This window comes from Ceratotherium simum, chromosome 17 (assembly GCF_057802395.1).
Source record: "Ceratotherium simum simum isolate JZ-2026a chromosome 17, ASM5780239v1, whole genome shotgun sequence".
Lineage (NCBI taxonomy): Eukaryota > Metazoa > Chordata > Mammalia > Perissodactyla > Rhinocerotidae > Ceratotherium > Ceratotherium simum.
The window spans coordinates 58,651,917-58,678,877 of NC_141916.1; the positions used below are offsets into that span (position 1 = coordinate 58,651,917).

Genomic DNA, 26,961 nt, shown 5'->3' on the forward strand with positions numbered 1-26,961 from the left:
ACCCATTTCACACCCATGGGTGTTATACCAAACTTTACACATAGTCATTTGTTTTCAGGGCCCTGGAATGGCAAGGAAGTTCTCCGCACCTGGTCAGCTGTGCGTCTCCATGACCTCAAACTTGGGTGGCTCTGCCCCCATCTCTGCGGCATCAGCTACCTCTCTAGGTCACTTCACCAAGTCTATGTGCCCTCCGCAGCAGTACGGTTTTCCAGCTCCCCCCTTTGGCACTCAGTGGAGTGGGACGGGTGGCCCAGCACCACAGCCACTTGGCCAGTTCCAACCTGTGGGAACTGCCTCCTTACAGAATTTCAACATCAGCAATTTGCAGAAATCCATCAGCAACCCCCCAGGTTCCAACCTGCGGACCACTTAGACCTAGAGACATTAACTGAGTAGATTTGGGGGCAGGAGATGGACTGCTGAGTGTGGGTGGGAGGGGGGATTGGAAAGAGTAGCCTATATACTAACTACTAGTGCTGCATTTATCTGGTAATTTCTTGCCAGAAAGGAATGTTTTTAATACCGCTTAGAGCCCTCAGAATGGAGAATCTCCCTCTACCTTCACCATTTATTGGAGTGGGAAGGAAAGAGCAGGTTTCTTGTGATGGGGCAGCTTCCAACTATGCTTTCCTGTTGATCTATACATAACAGTGAGGGCTAGGAAAGAGAATTGTGTTTATCAGAAAGCTACTCGAGAGCTCAATGGAAAACCAAACCCCATCTGTATTTTCAAGTGGGTAGAGCTCTTAATTTTGGTACCCACTGCAAATCCCTTATTCTGTCAAGAATCTAAACCACAAGACAAAAAACTATTGGGCTCTCTCCCTACACTTCCTTTTTTTTTTCTTTCTTTCTCTTTTTTTTTTCTCTTTAGAACCCATTGAAAAACACCAGGGGACTGAGGTTTCAACCCTTTCTTATGATAGGTCATTAGTGCTTTAAGCAAATGATATTAGCAGCTTTGACTGCAGCATTAGCAATTAGGAAAAAAACTTAAGTTCCCTGCGGACATGTAACTTTGCCATCAGTTTTGATGTGGAAACACTGTGATATATAAATGTTGTTGGACAACAGTAGTTTTAAGAGTAAAATATGAAAGGTTTAAAAAGTTGAAAAAAAGCTAGCTCTGTCCTTTACTTATTGAGACACTTTAACTTTTTCCTTTGTATTTCCATTGTATTAGATAAATAAATGTGAATGTAAAATTGTATAAATTACTGTACTTGAATACTTCTGTTCTGCCAGTATTGCTTGCTGGATATTTTAGTGCCTTGGACTTCTATTGCTTCTGCCATTAGCATCAACTTCTCATCAGACCCCAGATCAGCAAAGGGCATGTGGAAGGAAATCCAAGGTCCATGTGACCCCAGCAGTAGATTATGCCAAAGGGAAATCGAAAGAGTATTTTTTCTTAAGTCATTCAACAATTTTGTCTAGAGCAGGTGTAAGATGAGCAGAGTGAGAAGTTAAGTTGACATCAGTGATTGAAAGCAGAAAGTTCTGTTTCAGGAACAGTGAGGCAGGATGTTGTAACAAAATTGGGCAATTTAAAAGATTAAGGGTAGTGTGTGATAAGTAAGAGAAAAAGAAAGACTAAAGAGTGGGAGAACAAACTTGTTTTGAAGATATGTGATGCCTGGCCAGTGGCTGCCATAAGCCTTACTTATTTGAGCTGGGCTTGAACAGACAAGAGCTAGAAGAAATGGCTGAATATAAAGGGAAGGGGGTTGGGGGCTATTTTAAGTTGAGAAACGTGATTGGGAAAAGTCATAGATGGAGAAAGTTGCTCTAAGAAAAACTGTTTGGATTGCTTTCCTCTTGTTGCAAATGTACCATGCATTTCTCAGCTTGGGGTACAATATTTTGTGGAAAAAGTGGACCCACACCTGAATTAGGCTTTGTAGGAAAGAATGCTTATTCCTACTTATTTCCTGTTTAATGTCCAAATGGTTGCAGGATCATAATCTATTATGCCACCTTTATTTCTAGAATTGCAACTGATATTCTCACATTTTCATATAAACAAATATTCCCCTTAATAACTGCAACCAACCAGTATTATTTAGTTGTGAGACCTCGTTGGCACTTCTATTATTTTCTGAGCTTTCAGGAAATACTCTCCTAATTGGCTATGTTTAGGATCTCAGTTATCTCTGAAGATGGGGAAGGAAGCTAGGACTCTTAATTTTTTGGGTGCTTCTTCTCTTGACTCTTGAGTTGGGAAATGGACACATTTCCAACCTCTTACCCACCTCAACGGCACATCCCAGGAATCACCACAATAGGAAGAGCCTGGTTGGCTGTCCTATCCTGTCATTCCTTCACGGGTCCTGTTTTCTTTATTAAGTTAGGCTACACCCCCAAGATGCCAATGACAGCTGAAGGTTTTAAGAAGGTAGAAATGAAAAGGGCAGGGGTTCCAAGCTCTGCTTCAAAATTGTTTACTTATTTATTCTTTGCTTATAATTCTTGGGGAGATAAGAGGAAGAATAGAACAAAGAAGGTGTCAAGTGAATGAGAAATGGACCACCTGAGACGAATGAAACAATATTTTCTACCAGAGGAACGAGGGAACCAAATGCAGCACGTATTGTTTTATTTTGGTTTAATTTTGACATTCTTCACTCACACACAGAAAGAACTGGCTTTATTTACTGTCGATTTTTTTTTCCCTCCTGTGGATGAAATAACTGAAGCCTAGAGGAATGAACTAGTGCTACTGAACTGTTTAAATTATTTTTCTGTTAATAGTACACTTTGAGTATCTTTTCCCACATTATAAAAACTTTCTGAATTATAAATGTTTTCCTTACATTATTTAACAATGTACACTGTTTAAAAAAACAAATAAACTGAATTCAGACCTTGGGGGTTTCTCAGCAGCCGTGAATTGTACATTTTGCACTAACTCTGGGTGTTGCGCTTCTTGTAAGATTGCGCTTGTGCTTCAGTTTGTTACCTTTGTAGACTTATTTAATGAAACCATTCAAATAAACCAAACTTGCTTTTGTTGAGCTGTGGGGTTTCATTTCTAGCAAATTCCTTTTTCATGATCTCATTAGATCGGTTTTGAGTTGTTTGCAGTTTATAACTGGATTCCTAACTCCAGGAACTATTTTTAGTGGCAGTTCTGACCTGAACTAAGATTATGCTGCAGACAAGGAAGATGATATTTTTTCTGAAGAAAGCAGTAAGGATATCAAAATCAAAAGATGAATATATGACCAAATCTATGCAACAACAGGTAAGGTAAAAGGGAGATCAGGGTAAGCTACTGCCGCTTCATCTTCCAAAGGAACAGAATGGTTGACTGCCTTCCTGTACTTTAATCACAGTTCTTACCTCAGGTTCACAGCTTCCCACAAATGGGTCTGTGATCCAAAAAACAATAAAAACCACTGCTTCAAGATTAGATAAAAGGCACGGCCCAAAATGCACCTTAAAAAGTAAAATTATAAACTCATTATTTGGGAGAAAGAATTATGAAACGTCTGAACACAATGAAAAAACAGTTTGTGTTAAGGTGGGTTATATCTCACATCTGAAATGAGGAAATATAAAAAGCTACTTACATTTTCTATTTTGTAACAAAGTAACGAGTTTATTTTGTTTTCTTAAAATGCCTTTTCTTTGGTCTTAGAGCATTTATTTCCTTGATTAGGAAAAAATGCAGGATAGTGACAAACCTATAAATGACAGATAATCACAGATGAAGATTGTAGCTTGGACTGATAGCAAAATAGTAAAACACTACTATAGCCTTTGTTCTTAGCATGATACACAGTACTCACGTGAGCAACATTAAAAACATGGAGCCCGAAAATGAAAGAAGGCAGAGATGACTCTTAATAATTTAATGTGGGCAGTTGTTCAGGTTGGTGCTTAGTAGTATGGCTTATATTGCTTGAGGGCAGGTAGCCACTGGTGATTTCTAAAATTTCTATCTTTATTAACATAGTAGTTTAGGAATAAATAGTGAAGAGCCTCAAGAGCCAAAGAAAAGGTATTTAATCTCCATGGATCCTCCCCACTGCAGTGTATGACAAGCTTTTTTAAAGTGTTTGTTTTCCCACTGCTCAGCGTTATCTGCAGTAGGTCCCAATGGTCAAATCCTCTGGTAAAGTTCAGAATGAAGCAAGGTAAATCCTTGGAAATAAAGCTCATTCCCTAGGAATGATGAACAACTTCACGACCAAAAAGTAGTTTTCGAAAGTCCCTTTGTGACAGAGTCCAATGATGGGACCTGAGCCTCAGTTAAGATGGATCCAATTTCCTTTTCTTCATGTCCTGGTTCTTCCTATAGGAATCACAGTTTCCTATGGAAAGAAAAAAGTTTCAATATAGCTGCCATGATTTTAAAATAAGGAATAAACCGACAGCTAATAATTTTTGAATTGTATTAGTTAACCTAAACTAAAAGCCCAAGAATGACAATTGTTACAAGGAGGACAGATCCCTCTGTAACTAGACCAAGTGCAGTAATAACCAGTTATCTTCCATTTGCTTACACTGATATTCCTCTGGCATGATTCTACCCAACTTTGTAAAATGAAATGTCATTCTTCCTTTAAAATTCATAGAATTAAACCCAGGTTCCCCCTTCAATTTTTGTTCTTAAAACACTTTGCCACCTGTTATGTGTTGGTTAACATTGTGAGTTTGGAGGTGCCAGGGTCCAGATTTTGCTTGTGGATTCTGGTGGCAGAGGCTTTGTGGGGTCGTGTTCCAAGTCACCATCTGATTCTTCAGGACTGGTGTGGCAGGGGTCTGGGGTGGTTCTGGTCTAGACAAGGGCTTGACAACACTGTCCCCTGCATCTGGAGCCATATCCCACATTTCAAGATGGTCTGCCAGGACAGAGATCACAGGAACATGTAGCATCAACAAAGAAGTATTCTCACATAAAGCACTGGAAAACCAGGTCACAAGAAATTTCACATCATGAGTGCCCTATGATCGTTTTTGGAATTTCTCTTTCCCCTACCCCTAACAGTACACTGAAGATCCTCTTAGGTTAGGACAAGAGAGGCACTGAATATGTGCTATCAGTCAGAACTGCCATCAATCCATTTCAGGTCCGCCTTCCCTTTTTCTAAAACTGTGACAGATAGAAATGAGGATTTTTATGCCTCTCTTAAAATGTGTTTGTGGGGGGCCAGCCCTGTGGCTTGGCAGTTGCGTGCACGCACTCCGCTGCTGGCGGCCCAGGTTCAGATCCCGGGCATGCACCAACCCATGCTGAGGCTGCGTCCCACATGCAGCAGCTGGCAGGATGTGCAACTACAACATACAACTATCTACTGGGGCTTTGGGGAGAAAAAGGGAAAAAATGGAGGAAGATTGGCAATAGATGATGATGATGTTGGCTCAGAGCCGGTCTTCCTCAGCTAAAAGAGGAGGATTGGCATGGATGTCAGCTCAGGGCTGATCTTCCTCACCAAAAAAAAAATGTATTCGTGGGACCAGCCCAGTGGCGTAGCGGTTAAGTGCACGCGCTCCACTGCAGCAGCCCGGGGTTTGCAGGTTCGGATCCCAGGCACACAACGATGCACCGCTTGTCAAGCCATGCTGTGGTGGCGTCCCATATAAAGTAGAGGCAGATGGTCATGGATGTTAGCCCAGGGCCAGGCTTCCTCAGTAAAAAAAAAAAAAAGGAGGCTTGGCATCAAATGTTAGCTCAGGGCTAATCTTCCTCAAAAATAAATTAAATAAACAAATAAAATAAAATGTATTTGTGACCACCAAAAGTATACAGCACGGCAGCATCCAAGCATTTCATAGGTACTAATACTTCAGTCATGCCTTTAGCCCTACTGACCTGCAAGGAAGTCCTCAGTGAGTGGTTCTGAAACAGTAGTTATGGGAGTGCTGTGCTTCAAAGGAGGCATCGGCAGCACTGCTGCAGTTTACACAAGAGAAAGGACAAAATCATAGAATCACGTAACTAAATTGTCAGAGGGAACAGCCTCAGAAGTCCAAAGCTGCCTAGTTACACTGGTTCATAGCACAGCCAGTAGTAGAACTCAAGATTCCTGAGTCCCAGTCCTACCTACAGCTCTATATATGAAGTTAAAAATACTCTTTTCTTTTCACCAAATCGCGAAAAAAAACAAAAGTTTATTTCTCCTTTAGCAGCAAAAATAGAAGGGTTATTAGAAGCCACGTGGTCCAGTTTTTACTTTCTAAAGCTATAACCCTTGTTCAAACAAAATCTTAAGCAAAAATGCAGTATGTACAGTAGTTCCCACTTATCTACAGTTTTAGTTACCCATGGTCAACCACAGTCTGAAACATTAAATGGGAAATTCCAGAAATTAATAATTCATAAGTTTTAAATTGCATGCCGTTCTGAGTAGTGTGATGAAATCTCACACTGGCTCCATCCCTCCTGGGATGTGAGTCTCTCGTTGGATCCGCAACCATCATCATCACGGCTTCGTGATCTTCCTTCCGATGTATCGCCCAGTCAGCAGTAACCTAATGCTATGCCACAATGCCTACGTCATTCCCCTCACTTCATCTCATCACAGAGGCTGAGTATCATCTCACATCCTCACAAAAAGGGTGAGCACAGTACAAGAAGATATTGTGAGAGAGAGAGACCACATTCACAGCTTTTATTACAATATATTGTTATAATTGTTCTATTTTATTATTAATGTTAATCTCTTACTGTGGCTAATTTATAAATTAAACTTTATCATAGGTATGTATTTATAGGAAAAAACATAGTATATATAGGGTTCGGTACTATCCACGGTTTCAGGCATGCATTGGGGGTCTTGGAATATACCCCCTGCGGATAAGGGGGGACTAGTGTAAAACCAATATAAACTGACTGGTTGTCTGATTAGGGGTAGGGAAAAGTCCTGGAGGACACTCTCTACCCCTCAACCCCAGGAGCTTCTGCAATGGTTTGGAAGCTCAAGATCTAGAATAATTCTTATTAAGAACATCCCCAGCACAGGAAGTTGTTTTGGGGTTTTTTTCCTACATTAGTTTCACACAAAGTGAAACTGAGGGAATATTAGTGAACTAAACGTGAAGCAAGTCATCTATGAATCTTCATAATTCTTAGGGAGAAGCTGGGCAAAAGTCCAGTTGGTCTGGGATAAGCCCTGTCTTTGTTTCTACTCTCTGGGAAAGACTCCAAAAAAAATCTGTATCTACTACTCCCACTGAATCTGGACTCTGAAATACGTATACCTCATTTTATTGTGCTTCACTTGATCGTGCTTTGCAAATATTACATTTTTTTACAAGACCCTCCACAAGCAAAAATATTACGACTTGCTGAAGGTTCAGATGATGGTTAGCATTTTTTAGCAATAAAAGTATTTTTTAATTAAGGTATGTACATTGTTTTTTAGACATAATAATATTGCACACTTAACAGATGACAGTATAGTGTAAACATAACTTTTATATGCATTGGGAAACCAAAAAATTCGTGTGACTAGCTTTATTGCAATATTCACCTTATTGCGGTAGTCTAGAACCAAACCCACAATATCTCCAAGGTATGCCTGTAAACTCAAGTTCATGGATAAATAATTGCCAAGAGCCCCCATTATCTTCAAACCCAATTTTGCATCATATTCAAGGATAGCTCAGAAAGGCTTTCTAATGCAGAGACAGCAAAAGTAACTGAAGCAAAAAAAATTCTGTACCCTGAAATTTCTGGTTCCAGATTATGTCAAGGCCTATTTCCTTCCCCCTACAAAAGATCAATGTCTTTAGAAATGGGGAAATGCATAGCAGGATTTCGTTATCTTAATTTCTTAGACTCATCTATCCTGTGTGTAACTTGAGAGAAGTCCTATTGAGTTCTGGTTTGGACCTAACTGACAAATGACCAGGTTACTCTGTTGACTAGACTTCCTCTTTCACAGTACACCTCCCCAGGGCCTCTGCTCCCACACTTCTCGCACACCCTGATTCTTCTTTTCAACTGATGGAGCAGATGGTTGAACTTGCTGCTGTTTCTCCATTTGCTCCCGGAACTGCTGCTGCAACTGTTTTTGCCGGAGCTTCCGTTGGTATGTGGCATCACTCTCCATAGCAGAGGAGGGCAGGCTTCTGCATCAGAAGAGCAACAAGGTGGGAGTGAGTTCCTGAATTAACTGAGTAAATAACAATATATGGTTCCTGAGGGAGCATATAAAACAACTTGATGGCTCTGAAGGTAGAAATGGAGGTAACTTAGACCACATGAGAAGGAGCAGAAGAGGAAAGGGGGGGAACTTAGGCCCATACCGGGATCTGCTGTCCTTATCCCCCTGGGGATCATCTGAGTGGCTTGCTCTGCAAGGGGAGGTCACCTCCTGTGGTTTTGGGAGTCCCAGAGCCATGTTCTGTCGGCAGCTGCTGTATCTTGCTTGTTCCACAGATGGTTCAAAATCTTGTCTCTTTGCTTTAGTTAAATCCACTTCAAGAGGCAACTAATGAGGGAAGAAAGAGGGAGTGGGAAATAACTTCCTCCAACTGCTCTTCCCCTTCCTTTCTTTTCCCTGCCTTAAAGATCCAGATTCCTGAAAAATGGCATTTGACAATCCTCTGTCATTCCTAGCAGGTCCTGAAAAGCAGAGACAAAGGATCCACGACTTCAAGTAATATTTTTAATTACATGAGAAGGAGTAAAACAATTTCATTTTCTACTTTATACCACTCTGTATTAATGAAGTTCTGATAAAAAGGAATCTTAACTTTAGTTTTGATTTAGGGCAAATGGTATGTCAAATCTAATTTGAATCGTTCCTTGGCAACTGGAGCTGTCTACTTTTTCTCTCTCTTCTATGGAAATGGTCACAGAGTCTTTGTGGAGGCCTACACCTTCTCTGCCCTTTCTGCCAGGACTTCCCCTGCAGACACAACACTCATCACTGAAGAAGCCTCAGGTATGCTGTGGTGCAATTAAGTGTCCTTCAAATGACAAGAAGAAGAAAACTTGGAAAGCACTCATATAGGCTGCCGGCCAAGGCTGCAGGGAATCTCCCAACTTGGGGTCCTTCATGCCTCTCACCAAATGTGAGAAGGAATGATCATGTACTTCATGGCGTATACCAACTTGTTTTACTTCTAGGCGGCCATGAGCACTACAGAAACCAGAGGTTTTTCACTTGGGAAAACTTCTCTCTCAATTCATAATATTGATACTGATAGAATAATTAAATATGAAAGATTGAGATGACTATATTTTGATAAAGATAACCCAAAAATGAAAACTATACTGTGAAATTTATCTACATTAAGAAGTAAATTCAAAAGAGATGAGCTTATGCTGCAACATAGATGAAGCCTGAGGACATTATGCTAAGTGAAATAGGACAATCACAAAGGAACAGATACGTATGATTCCATTAATATAAGGGACTTAGAGTGGTCAAAATCAAAGAGACAGAAAGTAGAATGGTGGTTGCCAGGGGCTGTAGGGAGAAGGGAGCAACATCGGGAAAAAAATGAGTTTTGAAAAAATTAAAAAGACTGAAACTACTAAGTACTGTCAAGAATATGGAACAATTGGAACTCTCATATACTGCTATATGGGAGTGTGAATTAGTACAACCATACTGGAAAACTGGAAGAATCTACAAAAACTAAGCATATGCTTATCCTCTGACCTGACCCAATAATTCCCAAGACAAATGAACTCCTACAACTCAACAATAAAAAATCAAATAGCCCAGCCGAAAAAGGGGCAAAGGCCTTGAAGAGACATTTCTCCAAAGATGATATACAAATGGCCAAGAAGCATATGAAAAGATGCTTAGCATCACTAATCATCAGAGAAATGCAAATAAAAACCACAATAAGATATCACCTGACACACATTAGGATTGCTACTATCAAAAAAATAGAAAATAACAATTGTTGGCAAGGATGTGGAGAAATCGGAACTCTTGTGCACTGTTGGTTGAAGTGCAAAATGGTACAGCCATTATAGAAAACAGTATGGAAGTTCCTCAAAAAATAAAAAATATAACTACCATATAATCCAGCAACCCCACTTCTGGATATATATCCAAAATAATTGAAAGCAGGGTCTTGAAGAGGTATTTGCACACTCATGTTCATAATAGCACTATTCACAACAGCCAAGAGATGGAAGCAACCCAAATGCCCATCGATGGATGAATGGATAAAGAAAATGTAGTGTATATATATACAATAGAATATTATTCAGCCTTAAAAAGGAAGGAAATTTTGACACATGCTACAATGTAGATGAAACTTGATGATACTATGCTAACTGAAATAAGCCAGTCACAAAAAGACAATAACTGTATGATTCCCCTTATATGAGGTATCTAAAGTAGTCAAATTCATGCAACAGTAGAATGGTGGTTACCAGTGGCTGGAAGAGAGGAGAAAAGGGGAGTTGTTTTATGGTATAGAGTTCAGTATTACAAGATAAAAAAGTTCTGGAGATCTGTTTCACTACTAACCTGTACACTTAAAAATGGTTAAAATGGTAAATTTTATGTTGTGTGTTTTTTACCACAATAAAAATGAGAAAAGAAAACTACAACTAATATGCCTTGTAAACATAGATGCAAAAATCCTTAACAAAATATTAGCAAACTGAGTCCAATAATATTTATATATAAAAAGGATTTTAAAAAAGGAAAGAAATGGAGTTTTGACAGATGCCAATTGACACACATCTCTATTAGGGGCTCCACAAGAAAAAGAATCCCTCAAGCACAAGATAGGGAATGCTGCCCTGGTATAGGATTGCCCTGATAGCGTAGGATTGTACAGGATTGCCCTGATAGCGTAGGATTGTACAGGATTGCCCTGATAGCGTAGGATTGTACAGGATTGCCCTGATAGCGTAGGATTGTACAGGATTGCCCTGATAGCGTAGGATTGTACAGGATTGCCCTGATAGCGTAGGATTGTACAGGATTGCCCTGATAGCGTAGGATTGTATAGGATTGCCCTGATAGCGTAGGATTGTATAGGATTGCCCTGATACTATAGAATTGCATAGGATCGCCCTGATAGCAGCAATCCTAATGGCTGGCAGCACTGCAGGGACGTTGGAGAATGCCACAGAGAAAGCAGCCACACTCCACCAGGCAAAAGGAACACTCTAAAGCCGGACTCAGCCCAGGTCAAGTGTGACTCTGGGGATGCTAAACTTCAGACCCCATTCTCCAAAAGCAAACACTCAGATAGTGTGATAGGCATTGGTAGAAACAAGGGACATCTACACCTTAAAGACACCAGAGCTAAGGAAAAGCAAGAAGGCTGAACAGGTGAGATTCTGACTGTTTCTAGGAAATGACAGTGGTGCTGCAGAGGGCTATGTGCTCCTTTTGAGGTTTCACAGACCATTCCCAACCAGAGTTCTCTCTATGTAAGAGACAAGTTAACATCAATTCTATAGGCTTCAAATTCTTCATCTGTAAAATAAGGTGACTGGTTCCTGCTAGCTCTAATATTCAAAGAAGTCTGACATATACATTCTAGACCCTCTAAATAGCTGAGTCTTCACTTCTCTCTCCATCCTTAAATATTCAACCTATGACACACGGGAATTAGTTCTATCTTTACTGCAATGCATTCCATTCATCCATTTCTAACATACCTGGCAAGGAAGCTTTTTTAGTGACCTCAGATAGTCTTTATCCAGAATACAATTTCCAAGTGCATTCCCAAAACTTCTAAGGGTAAGAAAAAAAAAAAAGTTAAACAGGGTTGACAATTATTACATGTAAATATCAGAGACCAGAGTTACAACCTTTGTGCAAGTTGCTTCTCAACTACAGCAGAGGAAATGGACACTAACATGCATTCAAAAATGTTTACTGAGCATCTGCCCTGTTCCTGCCCTGTATTAGGTTCTGCGAATATAGCAGTGAGCATAACAGTCACAAATCCCTGCCCTCCAGAAGAGGCAATGAGTAGGAAAAGACTAAGAAACCATTACAAAAAAACCCAGTGGCTACCTCCTGACATGAAGAGAAAATTCCAGAGCAGAGATTTTCTCTGAGGACTGTTCCAATTCCCCAATAATAGTGAGCTACAAACACTTATGGGCACAATTCTCGTAAAGTTCTTTACTTGTCATATACAGACTCCCCACAGGTTATGGTATTGCAAATTTTTTGTACATGTTTATACATGTTTTTTTCTGGTGATTCAATTCATTTCAATTCTCAAAGGCATCCCTGACCCAAAAAAAAGGTTAAAAACCCTGCTCTATGTAACTAAGTTAACTATGTTATGTGTACATAATGAAGAACTGTTTAGGTATCTTCAAGAAAATGAGGAAGCTGTCAGTGTACTCATGTGGAAAGGTCTCTAAGATACATTACTGAGTAGAGGAGGGCAGAATGCAAAATATAGTATTCTACCACATATTCCCAAAAAAGTGGAGACGCAGGCATAAAGAAGACCTGGGAAAACACAAAAGAGAGTGGAAAAACAGGGCAGACAGGGATAAGGGTGGGAGTGAGACTTTTTGAACCATGTGAATGTATTATCTTTTCAAAAAAAAAGAAAGAAAACGCCTCTGAAACAAGAGCTGAAATGAAGCAAGTTGGAATCCAACCCTTTTTGCTTACCTCAGTGCTCGTTTCAGCCCATCTGTCACTGCCTCCTTCCTTGCCTTCTCCAAAGACAAGGCTTTGGACTTGAGGCCCTCACTAACACCATAGCCCACATCTTCGTGATATGACCCATCCTGGGGGTAGAAGAAGAGTGCAAAATCTACATGAAAAGCTGCAGTCCTGTCCCTGGCTCCACAGCTCTTCTTTTCCTCAGGCAGCAGTGTTCAGACTGGGCATAAAGAACCCAGGGGACTTGCCAAAGGGCACACGGGCACAGAGAGCTATAAAAGAATCAAGTTCCAGTACTATTTCCTAGACCTGATCTGCCTGGAAATGTGCTTGTGGTCAAAGTGCCCAGGCAATTCTCCTTTCCCACCTTCTCTTTTACATAAAAAAGGCACATATCTAACCCACACCAAATCTTACTAAGGTGCATTACCCGAAGGTATATATAAAAACCTCTGGTACACCAAACAAAAGGAAAATTTGAAATATTGTATTTAACAGACTCTAATGGTTGGACAGCAAATCCTTTTGCGAGTCAGGTGGTATCCATTTCTTGGCTTTCACCAAAAGTGAAGGTGGACCTGATCAAGTTGTTAGCTGATAAAGAATTGAATATAATTTTTGAAGATAGCACTCTGTGATTTTTGAAATGTAACTCAGAAAGTATTCAAAGAAATGAATGACACTATAACAAAACCCCTTCCATTCCCAGTTCATTTATGTGAAAGGGGTTTTTCAGTATTATTTATAAAAATAAGAAATCAGAATAGAAATAATGCTGAGTGTTTAGTCTAGGAATAAGTAATATGAAACTATGGATATATAAACTAACTAAAAAGAAAAAAAACAGTTTCATTCACCTCATTAAGCAATGCATTTTCCATAAAATTTTATTTTTATTAAGTACAAAAATTTTGATGCGGTATGTTATCTCTTCAACATAAACACAATTGACTGATCAATTGTGTGTTAATAATACCTATAATAGTAACTCAATCCAGAAGAAACTGTCTAATATTTAGAGCCTTAAGGTCACCGGAAATTTACCGCCAAAAATTATTTTTATACGCACGTATATACACACACACAGAGGCAGACAAACATAAGGTTACTAATAAAAGATTTTCAATCATAAATATATATTAGCATAAAAGCCAATGGGGAAATGGAATGGAAATATGAGTTAAAGAACAACATAAAATTTCTGATGATTAAGGAATAGCTTGCTCATGTATTTTTTTAAATGGATGACAGTATTTAATCCTTTATGGTACACAGAATCCATTGGTACATTTTAAAAAGATGTAACAGATTTATTATAGAATGTCAAATTTTACCATATGCCAAAAAATACACCCTTGCAACTATTTATATTTATGGTGAAAACTTTTAGGGGTCAACTTAAAATGTGCAAGAGAACAGCTTTTCGAAATTCTTGTAGGGGGCACATGAGTAAGATGTTTGAATACCACCATCAAAGGAACACTGGCTGAGACACAGCGCTGGGATCTAGCTCTCTAGCTCGGCTGTGCCACGGTCCAGAGACTTCCCCACCTGCTCCTTCTCTCTTCCCACCCCCGATCCTTGCAGGCAGCAGGTCTGCTCCACCACCCTCACCTTCAGCTGGACTCGCACAAATGCACAGACTCCCACGTAGAACTTGCCATTGTTAAGGTCAACAAAATCTAGGAGTGGGAAAGAGAACCAGTTGAAGAGGACGCTGATCCCTGTACCTCACCCATATTCCTCCTGCTGGCAACCAATTACACCTACCCTGCATCCTCACCCACAAAGTGCTCTTGTCAGAAATCAGACAATGCCAAAGTAAGGGAGACGAAGAAGTCAACTGCCAGGAAGCACACTCACCCACATTCTGCTGTGTGATCGAGTGTGCCCAGCCATTGTAACCAAACATCTCATTCGCCAGATTAATTACCCTGTGACCTTCAATGTAACACACCTAGAACAAAAATTAAAGAAAAAAAAAAGCTTGTTAAAATTCCTTGCCATACTTAAATGTGGATCAAAATTTACTTAATTTATTCCTTACCAGCTGTTTTGGCAAAACTAACCTTAAACATTACAGGGAAATTCTCAGTGAACTTATTTCAAAGATCTTCCAGAAGGAGCCAGTTAGAACTAATGTTCTGTCTTGAGGGAGGTAGTCTCAAGACAATGCTTGGGTCACTTCAGATGACAAGGACGGCTGGAACCCACCCCTCCCAAAGACACTAGGAAACATCTAGTAACAGTGAACAAGAGACCTTCTTTTTTTTTTTGAGGAAGACTGACCCTGCACTAACATCTGTTGACGATCTTCCTCTTTTTCTTTTTTCTCCCCAAAGCCCCAGTACACAGTTGTGCATCATAGTTGTAGAACTGTAGCACTTCTATGTGGGACGCCGCCTCAGCATGGCTTGATGAGCAGTGAGTAGGTCCACAACCAGGATCCGAACCAGCGAACCTGGGGCCGCCGAAGCAGAACACGTGAACTTAACCACTATGCCATCAGGCCAGTCCCCAACAAGAGACCTTCTGAATCCATAAGGACCCAGAGAGGGAGTTGGCAAGATCATCTGGGCGGTCAGCTATATAGGCACCCACTCTTAAGGCATATAAACTCTCCTACCTTTTGGCCTCCTCCGGCCATGCGGCTACTTATATATTCTGGGCCCAGCCTCTGCCTCAGAGCATTCTGGATGGCCTGGTACTCTTCTGCTGTGTATTGGTACTAAAATCCAGAAAGGGAAAATTAAACTGACATTTCCACCATTCCTTACATCAGCAAGTCTCCAACCTTTTGGTGTCCAAACCCCTTTACACAAAAAAATACTGAGGACCCTAAGAGCTTTTGCTTAGGTGGATTCCACCTAGCAATATTAGGAACTAAAACTGAGAAACTTTTAAGGCACAATTCTACTAGCCATCAGAGAAATGATATCATCACATGCTATGTAGTCTCTGGAAAACTCCACTGTCCACTCATGAGACAAGGAGAGTGGAAAAGGCAAATAGTATTTTAGTATTATTATGAAAATCATTTTGACCTCAGGGACTCTGAAAAGGTCTTGTGGACCCCCCAGGGGTCACTGAACCACACTTGGAGAACCACTGCCTTAGGTGTTACTACCATCCTTATAAAACTTTCTCAAGCCAGAATTGGGAAGCTAAGACTTCCCGCCTCCAAGTCTGGATATAACGTTTATACAGGCAAGGGTGTGGGGGAGAGAAGCCATGACAGGAAGTCTTGCTCCCATTTGTCGCCTCCAAAGTTTTATACGCTCCTCTAACCGGCCATTTCCCATCCTACACACTAATAAACACATGACTACTTGTTTTGATTTTTGTCCCCTGGGTAGTTTTCCCCTTGCCCTATTTAAGTAAAATAAATACTCACAAACAGATCTCTGGTAAAGACAAAGATAGAATTTGGGTGGACAAAGCAAGAATCTCTTTTATATCCATAACATATATCCACAAAGAAATAGGACACCAGAAATGTTGGATGCCTCCAAAAAAGAGAACTGGGTGAGATGTGGACAGCAGTGATAGGGAAATAGTGAGATTTTTCACACAGGGTCTTTGTCTAATTTGAATGTTATATCATATGAATATGTAATCTATCCAAAAAATAAATAAAATGTCAATGTAAATGTAATCCCCAGTACTGTTAGTCTTTTGATGCTAAAGTTTCAAAATGCCCTCAGAGTTCATTAAAGACTCCCAAATAATAATGCATCTAAAGGAAAAAACTAATAACAATAAAGAGCACACATAAATATGACAGTGCTCTACAAATTGCTTCCTCACACCTTTTTCACCTAACCTTTCTTTCCAGGTATGAAAAAGCCAGTTACCTGACCAAAGCATAATACAGGGTTGCCACCAGCAGAAGAAGGATGGCTGTCACGGCCTCCAAGAATTGCTTCCTCAGTCCCAGACATGTTGATTCTGGTTGACCTCTATATAAACAGAAGATTAAAAAAAGATCTCAAAGAATGCTAAAGGTAAAAGGCAGGAGCCTCTACTAAAAACCAGATAAAGTATCTACAAGTTACTATATTTATATACTTCTAAACACTGCCCCAATCAAGGACTAAGTTCCTCAGTGCTTCACTATAGTCTAAGAAGCCACCGAAAATCCTTTAGAGTTTGCTTCTACCTTCCTACTAAAATTTTTGCTAGAGTGGTGGTGCTATTAAAGGTGATTTTTACACTAAGAATGAATTACAATTATGTATTATAATGTTTATAATTGAAAAACTCAAAATTGCAAAAACACTCTAAGGGAGAGAAAACAATCCACTTACTACTATCTACTATATGAGCAACATAAGCCTGGCCTCAGTGGGGTCAAAAAAGACATAGAAGCCACAGTCACTGAACTGCTTCCCAGGAGCTAACAAGCTAGCTGGTGGGAGAAGACTAACAGACATGCAACAATTAAAAGCAAGAGAAGGCGATACAGAAGACCCCTAACATCCAGGAAGACCACAGTATTGCAACAGTTTGGTCCCCTGCAGCACGAGCATCATCTGGGAACTTGTTGGAAATGCAAATTCTCAGGCCCTACCCCAGACCTACTGAATCAGAAAGTAGAGGTGAGGTCCAGGAATTAGTGCTTTACCAAGCCCACCAGCTGATTCTGACACAAGCTCAAGTTTGAGAGCCAGTGCACTAGACTGAGACCATGCAAATGTCCAGTCCATTAGAAAATAAGAATTACCCTCAGAAAAAGCATCTGCAACTGGCTGACCCACTACCTGACAACCCCTACCTACACCTGTCTCAAATCAAACATTTAAAATTGTGCCTCAGCAAACTTAGATGGTATAAATCTTCAAATTATTTGCTAATAGTAGAATCACAAATCTATGAATGTCAAGTAGTATGATTCTCCACATGGCCGTTACAATATAATGTTTAAGGGCTCAAGTTCTAAATGTCGATTTCTGGCTCTATCACCTGCTAGGTGCCTGACCAAGGTAAAACAATCACATAATCTCTCTAAATGACGTTTCCTTCCTACTAAAATTTTTGCTAGAGTGGTGGTGCTATTAAAGGTGATTTTTACACTAAGAATGAATTACAATTATGTATTATAATGTTTATAATTGAAAAACTCAAAATTGCAAAAACACTCTAAGGGAGAGAAAACAATCCACTTACTACTATCTACTATATGAGCAACATAAGCCTGGCCTCAGTGGGGTCAAAAAAGACATAGAAGCCACAGTCACTGAACTGCTTCCCAGGAGCTAACAAGCTAGCTGGTGGGAGAAGACTAACAGACATGCAACAATTAAAAGCAAGAGAAGGCGATACAGAAGACCCCTAACATCCAGGAAGACCACAGTATTGCAACAGTACAGTCTCTACATTCCCTAGGGGTTCTGTAATGATGAAATGTGATACTGCATGAAAACTGCATTAGAATAATGCCTGGCACATATGAAGGACTAAATAAATGTTAGTTATTGCTAAATTTAGGTCAATTTTCTTATGTACATTATGATGAAAATGCATAAAACTATTTAAATGACCATAAAACATTACATTTCAGGTAAAAATGATAAATTTATTCATAATCTAGCACTAAAAAGTAGGATAGTGGCCTAAACTAGGTTAGAAAACAATTAGTGTCTAAAATTGTTAAATCCAGAAATAGTAGAATAAGGATATTTAGAATGTAACTGTGAATGCCAGAAGAGATAGTTGAAACAATGAAACACATCTGTCTCTGAGGAGTGGTGCTGGGGGGGATTGTAGCGCAACAGGGATCTCCTTTTCCAAAATAAAACTCTTAGCACTATTTCATTTTCCAATATGTCCATGTGTTATTTTAATAAAAATAAAAATAAAAAATTTAAACACCTACTCTATAAAAAAGGGGTCAGCAAACTTTTTCTGTAAAGGGCCAGATAGTAAACATTTTAGGTTTTGCAGGCTATATGGTCTCTGTCACAACCTCTCAACTTTGGCACTTTAGCATGAAAGCAACCACAGACAATATGTAAATGAACGGGCATGGCTGTGTCCCAATAAAGAGGGGCAGATTTGGCCCACAGGCCATAGTGTGCCAACTCTGCTATAAAGCATGCTTTGAACATTAGAGTCAGATGTGGCTCAATATCCAGTTCCACTAGGTAAATTACTTAAATTGGCCAATTTCTTAACCTCTCTGCCCCAATTTCCTCATCTTTAAAAGGGAATACAGTCATGCGTCACTTAACAACGGGGATCTGTTCTGAGAAATGCATCCTTAGGTGATTTCGTTGTTGTGCAAACATCATAGAGTATACTGAAGGGGAACAAAATTTGCCACCCCAAAATATGTCTCTTTCACATGAGGATTATTTTAGGCTGATGATTTTTAAGAAACAAAAGACCCGGTTTACTTGTTACCTCCCCCTTAACTGCCTAAAAGAACTCAGATAAAAAAACCTGTCTCAGGAAACGAGCTATCACCTTAGCATCACATGAACTAGGTGTAGACAAGGAGGAACCTAGAAAAGCCTGTTTGTTGGGCTCCCCACTATGTTCTTCAGTTTCTGTGTGGCCAAACACTTGCTTTCCCAACTGTTTGCTTTTTTTCACCTAGTTGTGAATTGCCTTTCTTCCCTTTGAAGGCCCTGACTCGCCCCACCCCCAACATCTTCTTTGAGGTGAGGTATTTGAGGTAAGAGCTTCGGCCATTTTGACAAGTTACTAGGTTTTCCTGGGTTTCTCCCATTTATATGTCGGGGGAAGAGGGAGAATCTCCCTCTGCCCTTTTCCTTAAGGTTCTTATGGCTGGCCAAATAATTAACAAGACAGATTAGCAGGAGAAAATAATACCAAGTTTAATAACATGTATACATGGGAGAAACTCAGAAATGAGCAACTCGTCCCTCTGTCTAAGCTGCTTGCTTAAGTATTGCAGCTAAAGGCGAGGAGCGTGTTGGGGGTGGGTAGTGGCCTGGGACTTCAGAGGGCAGGAGGACAATTCTTTTTGGGGTCATCTATAGATAACGTGGTCAGGGAGAGACAGAGTTTTTGATAAAAGGGGCTTGGTGCCCCTCCCATTGTAACATCTATTTTACATTATCTTTACAGCCATCATGATAGAAGATCTGTTCCAGGAAGGAGCCACCATGTCAAGTTCTTTAGGCAGTTAGTGGGGGAGGTCAAATGTCCTTCAGAGAAAACAATCAAGGTAAAGAGATATATTTCAGCGTGGCCAAATTTTGATCTCCCACATATACATGTTACTAAACTTTTGTTTGTTTTTCTCGTTAAGGTCTGCTATCAATTTAATTCTTAGACCAGCCAGAAGAACCTAGAAAGGTAGAGGAAAATGTCTTCCTCCCCTACAGTACCTACACAAACCTTGATGGTATACCATACTACACACCTAGGCTGTGTGGTACTAATCCTATGGGACCACCATCATATATGTGGTCCAATGTTAACCGAAATGTTGTTATGCAACACATGACTGTATCAACAAGATCGACCTCATAAATTTATCATATTAAAAGGAGGGATAATAGCATCCAGGAAGAATTATCATTGGAGACTAAAAAGTTGTTGGGAAACAGGATATTCACAAAGTCTCAAATGAGCACCCGTCTGGTTATTCATTAAAAACAAAGGGGTACAACATGGAAGGACCTGGAGGGTATTATGTTAAGCAAAATAAGCCAGAAAGAGAAAGACAAACAGTGCATGATTTCACTTATATGTGGAAGATAAACCAACTCACGGACAGATAGAACTGTTTGGTGGTTACCAGGGGCTAGGCAGGTGGGGGTGGGCACAAGGGGTGGAGGGATGCACTTATATGGTGACTGACAAACAATAATGTACAACAAAAATTTTACAAGAAAAAAAAAGAGGTATACGTTGTGACTGTACTTAATGCCACTTGAATTGCATGCTTAAAAAGTTAAAATGATAAAATTTTATGTTATGTATATTTTACCACAATAATAAAAAAAAAGAGGGGGAATAGCTCAACACAATAAAAGTTTATATCTCATTCATGCACGATCTAATGCAGTCAGGTGGCCTTGTCCATCTTGTAGCTGTGTCATCTAGCACATGTGACCTCCAAGGTCATCGCTGCAGGGGTAGACACAGTTGGAGGAATCACAGCAGCTCATAGCTACCTTAAGCCAGAAGTGATTGATATGCATCACTTCTGGTCACAGTCCACTGGACAGAACTTGTCACATGGCCCCAACTTAATTGCAATGGAGGCTAGGAAACGTAAGACAGTATCTGAATATTTGCTGAGTTCTGTCTCTGGCACGTCCATTTTCCCCCACTCCAATATGAGCCTCTAGAAGGTGGGAGATTCTTCCTGATTCTTCTTGGCACCTCTAGTGACTAGCACAGTACCTTGCTCATAGAAGGGGGTCAGAAAGGGAAATGTTGGTGAGTAAGTAAATGAATGAATAGATGAGTGAATGAATGAATTAAATACATAATACAAGATATATAAACAAAGTATATTTTTTAATTCTTTAGAAACTAATTTTATATGGCAAGAGTAACACTTCTCACATTTAAAAAGCAACTTGTTGCTACTTTTCTAAACAATATCTTAAAAGACTCAAACTTTTATTTCTGCCCATAAAATAAAACACGGAATCATTCCTTTTTTTGCTAGTGTCTAGTTTGAAAAAAATGTTTACTGCTCTGCCTTCCTTTCTAAAACTGTCCACAACTATTTTCCCCTATAAAATTAAAATATCTTTGTCTGTAGAAAGCTTTAAACATACATCAAAAAATAAGGGAGTAAAATTTGGCTAGATCCTCACCAGCAAGAGATAGCTGTTGTCTTTTTTCACATGTGATTGTTTGCATATGAGTGTTGTATGTGTGTGAATATATGTGCATATTTGTTAAACAAAAGTAGAAGCCGAATGTATCAGGCGTATCTCATGCAGCACCTCAAATCTTCTTGGCCTTGCCTGTCTCTGAGGCCCTTGCCCACTTTTTCCACCCTGGCTGCCATTAGCTGGACCAAATATGCATGGGTTCTAACCAACTGCACACAGGCACAACACTATGGTCCCTTACTTCCTGCTCATGCTGGGTACCTCTCACCTCCCACCCTTTGATTCCCTCTTGCTTTTGAGGTGTGAGAACCTATGGGACCCACCTGATGCCCACACATGCACAACCTGGAAGTTTTGGGGAGTTAATGTACCATGGGGCAGCCTTTACCAACGAGATACACAGCTGAGGGGTAAATTCTCCTTCCTTCCTTTGGGTGGATTGTCCTGGGATGCAGTACTTTAAACATCTTCCTAGGAGACAGCTTTAGGAGATCAAGCAATTAAGTTGTACTTGTTGCCAAGGGGTGGCCAGATAGAAAATGTACCCTGGAACTGACTTAGTCATCCATCTGTCCTCAATCCCCTTTTCCCTCACTTCTGCTTCCTGGAATTGCACTTCCTAAAAAAAAATAGCACATAAGCTTTTGCCTCAAGCTCTAGGTTCTGGGGTACCCAGGTACAGCAGGCACTATTGATGCTCTGCTAATTATTCCTTCAGTTCTTACCACAATAGTGCACCCTGGCCTAATTCCCAAATGCCAACATGTGCAACTCCTTACCTGAGGGCTTTCTTTGGCATTCAGGGCCCATTTAAGCTGGAAGTGCCAGAGAACACATGCCCCTGGAGCAGCCCTCAAACACTAACTGGCGGGAGTTGGTGTTTAAAGATCCAGATTTCTTACCCCTCTGTGAGATAACACTGAGCTGTGAGCTCTGCATTGGCTCCAGAGTTCCCCAGTGAAATTAGGTTTGCTTGCCCACCAGTGGTAACCAGCTGGACAATGCACCCTTTGTTGACTGCCTTGTCTTTCCCTTCTCATTTCCCCTCTCCTCTACCAGTATGTCCTGGGGTCATCTCCCAAACAAACCACTTGCACTTGGAGGAAAAAGGGAGGGGGGGCAAAAGATACCTTTACAGTGGAGAAATCTGGCAGATAACCACCTTAATCAGGTAATCAGACTTAATGTCACCAATAATAGTCACATCAAGTGCTTCCTGATGGATGTATAGAGAAGGTCACAACACCACTTAGGTAGCATTTCCACCAATCTAAGCATAACTCTAATCATGAGGAAATAATCAGACAAGTTCAAATCTACAAGGCCTGGATCCTTCAAAAATGTAAATATCTCAAACAAAACAAAGCAAAACAAAAAGGCTAGTGAACTCTTCTAGGTTAAAGAAAACTAAAAAGACATGACAACTAAAATGCACTGGGTGATCCCTGATAGGATTTTAGATCAGAAAAATAAAGGAATAAAGGACATTCTTGGGACAGTGAGGAAATCTGACGATGGAGAGCATATTAGATGATGGTATTGTATTGTCGTTAAACTTACTGAGTGTGATAATCATATTATGGTTATACAGGAAAATGATCTTAATAGGAGACATACGATGAAGTATTAGAGTAAACTGTCATGTTTTCTGCAACTTCCTCAAATCATTCAACCAATAAAGTGTGTGTGTAAAGAGAGGGAGAGAAAGAAATAAAGCAAAATAACAAATTCATAAATCTAGGCGAAGGATGTGCAGACGTTCATCATATAACTTTTCTGAAGGCTTCAAATTTTTCAAAATAAAATGTTAGGAAAGATTTCCTGATAGCCAAGGTTATGGCAGGTACATAAATCCAAATATCCCAACACATCCTCCAAAAACTATACAGACCAACAAGAGGAACAAATAAAACCACAAATATCTCATATCTTCTAACATAATTAGAAGACTGAAAATACTACAAGCTTCAAATTGCCTGGAAGTTGGAAAAATAAATATCAATTTCTGCTGGAGATTATTTCTCAAACTCTCATTCCAACTCTTTAAGGAGAGCAAGGTGAGACCCAGATGGGAAGGGAAATGCATAGAAGAGAGAAGAGGAGGATGGAGAGCCTAAGGTAGAACCAAAATCACTCCTGGAAAGAGAAACCGCACACTAAGTATGAAGATACCGACAAAGAGTTCTGGTAGATCAGAGCAGCGTAGGAAAAAGAAAGAGACACGTGTATGCAGAACTCAATGAAGGAGTCTTGGAAAGTCAATGTTTCCGGGGAGAAGAGGGTGATAAAGAATGACAGATGCCCTCTGAAACTGTTCTGTAAAGGGCAAAAGAGGGGAAATTTAGGATCCTATAAAATAAGAGAAAATTTAAAAGTCAAGGGACAGACAACCATCTCTCCTAAAAAGCCTTCTAAGAAACCATACTCACTACACTTACAAAATAGGACCTACTCTTGAACAAAGAATCTTGTAAATCATCCCAACTGTCAATTCTGTTCACAAAACGCAAAATTAGAGATAAAAAAAAGTCTGTGAACTTAAGATATTCAACAGAAATTATACAATTTAAAGAAGAGAAAAAAAAAAAGATTGAAAATAATGAAAGAGCCTCAGGGTCCTGTGGGATAATATCAAAATGGCTAACACACATATAATTAAAGTTCCAAAAGAAGGGGTTAGAGAATGGGAAAAAAATATTTAAAAAAATAATGGCTCAAAATTTCACAAATTGGGTGACAGGCATAATTTACAGATTTAAGAAGCTCAGCAAACCTCAAAGCAGGAGATATACGTAGAAAATCACACCTAGACACACCATAGGCAAACTGCTAAAAACCCAAAATAAAGAGAAAATCTTGAAAGCAGTCAGAGAAAAATGGCATGTTACATACAGAGTAACAATGCAAATGACGGCTCCATCTTCCAGACTTAAAAAAACATACTGAGGAGTAAATTTAGCAAAAGATGTGTAAGACCCCTGCACTGAAAATTGCAAAACAGTACTAAAAGAAATTAAAGAAGATTTAAATAAAAAGGGAGATGTACATGTTCATATATTTGAAGACTGGATACTATTAAGATGTTAATCCATCCCAATCATAATCCTACCAGACTTTTTGGTAGAAACTGGTAAGATGATTCTAATATTTATATGGAAAATGCAAACGATCTAAACTATCCAAATCAAATTTAAAAAATAACCACAAAGTTGTTGGCCTACACTATGTGACTCCAAGACTTACTATAAAGCTATAATATTTAAAACAGTGTGTTACTGACATAAGGATTGATCAGTGGAACAGAAGAGAGAGTCCAGAAATCAACTGCCATTTATACAGACATCTGAATTTCAATAAAGTTATCAATGCAATACAATGGCACGCTCAACAAATGATGATGGAACAACTGGATATCCATGTGGGAAAAAAATTTAATATTTTTCACAAAATAATTTTCACACCATTCACAAAAACTAGAGCTGGATCACAGGCCTAAACATAAAAGCTAAAACTATAAAATTTCTAGAAGAAAATACAGAAGTATATTTTCACAAACTGGAGGTGGCCAAGATTTCTTAGACAGGACTCTGAAAGCAATAACTATAACAGAAAAAAATGATAACTATGACAACATCAAAATGTAAAACTTTGCTTATCAAAAACAGCTCTAAGAAAATGAATAGGCAACCACAAACGACTGATATCCATAATATAAAAAGGATATATAAAGAACCCCTACAACTCAATAATAAAAAGACAAATAATCCAATTTAAAATGGGCAAAAGATTTGATCAGGCACTTCACAAAGGAAGATACAAAAATATCAATAAGCACAGGAAAAAGTGCTCAACATCATGAGTAATCAAGGACTAAAATTAAAACCTAATAACATACCACTTTACATCCAGCGGAATGGCTAAAAATAAAGACTGACAACACCAAAAGTTAGCAAGGATGTGAAGCAACTAGAACTCTCATACACTGTTGGCAGGAAATGGGCTGATAAAACTACCCAGCTGTAAACACATGCTACTCTTCATGAAAAAAGAAGAATGACTTGAAGATGAAGCCACAGGTGCAGAGGGTAGGGCAGGCCACAGAGGATTAGTCCCAGGCCTTGAACCCAATGGTTCTTTACATACCTTGGATATCAGTCCTTTGTCAGATAGGTGTCAGTGCTTGCCTATTCATTTTCTTAGAGTTGTCTTTGATGAGAAGTTTCAAATTTTGATGTAATCCAATTCATCTGAGTAGACACCTTAAAAGGGTCTAGGAAGTCAAAAAGGGGAAACAACCCAAATGCCCATCAATTAACGGAGAAACACAATGTGGTATATCCCAACAATGGAATATTAATATTCAGCTATAAAAAGGAGTGAAGTACTGACACATGCTACAACATGGATGAACCTTGAAAACATTATGCTAAGTGAAATAAGCCAGACACAAAAGGACAAATACTGTATGATTCCACTTATATGAAATTTCTAGAAGTGGCAAATTCATAGAGACAAAAAGTAGATTAGTGGGACTGGGGTTAGGGGGAAACGAGAAGTATCTGCTAATGAGTTGGGGGTTTCTTTTTGGGGTGACAAAAATGTTCTGGAATTAGACAATGGTGATGGTTGCACAACCTTGTGAATATACTAAAAACCACTAATTGTTCACTTTAAAAGTATGAATTAGGGGCCGGCCCCACCACACAAACGCTTAAGTGGGCGAGCTCTGCTCTGGTGGCCTGGGGTTCGCAGGTTCAGATCCCCGGTGCGCACTGAGGCACCGCTTGTCAGACCATGTTGTGGCAGCAGTGTCGCATATAAAGTAGAGGATGATGGGCAGGATGTTAGCTCAGGGCCAAGCTTCCTCAGCCAAAAAAAAAGGAGGATTGGCATCAGTTGTTAGCTCAGGGCTGATCTTCCTCACAAAAAGTAAAAAGAAGAGAAAATTTTTTTTAAAAGTATGAATTTAATAGTATATGAACTGTATCTCCACTTTTTTGAAAACATCTAGAAAGGCTGAATACGCGTCTAAATTGAGTGTCAAATTCCTTTTAAATGGGTAATTCCTGCCCAACCGCAGCCACTTCTTCCAACTCTGATCAGCTACCGACACAAACTTCAGCGCTCTCCACGCCTGTCAACAAGCAGCAAGCAAAGGTCTGGCGCCCGCGCAGGGAACCGCCCCAAGCAACGGTACGCCGCTCTCACCCCGTCGCGGGTCCTGGTGCGTGCGCCCCGTGTGGCGGCGCAAGTCCCCTGCACCCCGCCCCTCCCAATCCCACTCGCAGTTAAGCCCTGCTCCTGAACCCCCACTGGACTAGTCAGCACAGGCCTCCAGTCTCACGGCCACTCTGGGGGCACCGCAGGCGAGCTCAACCGCCGCCCCCGGCGCCCGACTCAGGATCCGAGCCGCCCCGCGCTCCACAACCCCAGCGCCGACCACCCCAGCGGGGCCGCTTTCCCTTCCCACTTACGCGCCTCGGGCAGCGCGCGGCGAACGCACGCAGCTCCCTTAGACTAAATGCGAGGGGAATGGAGTTTAGGCACAGCCGCGCAGAGGAAACTGGGAA

The 26,961-nt window shown here is 40.1% G+C and overlaps 2 protein-coding genes across 15 annotated transcripts in view; one reads left to right on the forward strand and one right to left on the reverse strand.

Annotated features, from left to right (window-relative positions):
• The window catches only part of WNK1 (WNK lysine deficient protein kinase 1), a 167,252-nt gene extending 164,235 nt beyond the window's left edge, over positions 1 to 3,017 (forward strand). For all 10 annotated transcript variants that reach the window (XM_087442939.1, XM_087442940.1, XM_087442931.1 and 7 more), the window contains one exon: positions 59 to 3,017. In XM_087442939.1, coding sequence (XP_087299065.1) covers positions 59 to 376 — 318 coding nt within the window. In that variant the 3' untranslated portion in view covers positions 377 to 3,017. The remainder of the gene's footprint in view (positions 1 to 58) is intronic.
• On the reverse strand, positions 2,594 to 26,961 carry RAD52 (RAD52 DNA repair protein). 5 transcript variants are annotated; one of them, XM_087442941.1, is made up of 13 exons: positions 26,866 to 26,945; positions 25,535 to 25,661; positions 16,424 to 16,528; positions 15,196 to 15,297; positions 14,433 to 14,526; positions 14,184 to 14,251; positions 12,576 to 12,694; positions 11,597 to 11,672; positions 8,260 to 8,444; positions 7,937 to 8,082; positions 5,822 to 5,902; positions 4,635 to 4,850; positions 2,594 to 4,319 (listed from the first exon to the last, which is right to left on the reverse strand). In XM_087442941.1, exons 3-13 carry the CDS (start codon positions 16,508 to 16,510, stop codon positions 4,258 to 4,260), a joined length of 1,236 nt encoding a protein of 411 aa, XP_087299067.1. In that variant the 5' UTR covers positions 16,511 to 16,528; positions 25,535 to 25,661; positions 26,866 to 26,945; the 3' UTR covers positions 2,594 to 4,257. The 5 variants fall into 5 exon arrangements, with proteins under 5 accessions (XP_087299067.1, XP_087299071.1, XP_087299068.1 ...); XM_087442945.1 differs by lacking the exon at positions 25,535 to 25,661 and having other exon boundaries at positions 26,866 to 26,961; XM_087442942.1 differs by lacking the exon at positions 25,535 to 25,661 and having other exon boundaries at positions 26,870 to 26,945.

What these genes read in the sequence shown, in the direction of transcription:
- RAD52 (XM_087442945.1), bottom strand. Translation starts at nt 16,510, where the DNA reads ATGTCTGGGACTGAGGAAGCAATTCTTGGAGGCCGTGACAGCCATCCT. An exon ending in TGGCCGGAGGAGGCCAAAAG is followed by an intron (nt 14,527 to 15,195) that starts GTAGGAGAGTTT and finishes TTTTTGTTCTAG; the next exon opens with GTGTGTTACATTGAAGGTCA. An exon ending in GATAAGGACAGCAGATCCCG is followed by an intron (nt 8,083 to 8,259) that starts GTATGGGCCTAA and finishes CTTCTGATGCAG; the next exon opens with AAGCCTGCCCTCCTCTGCTA.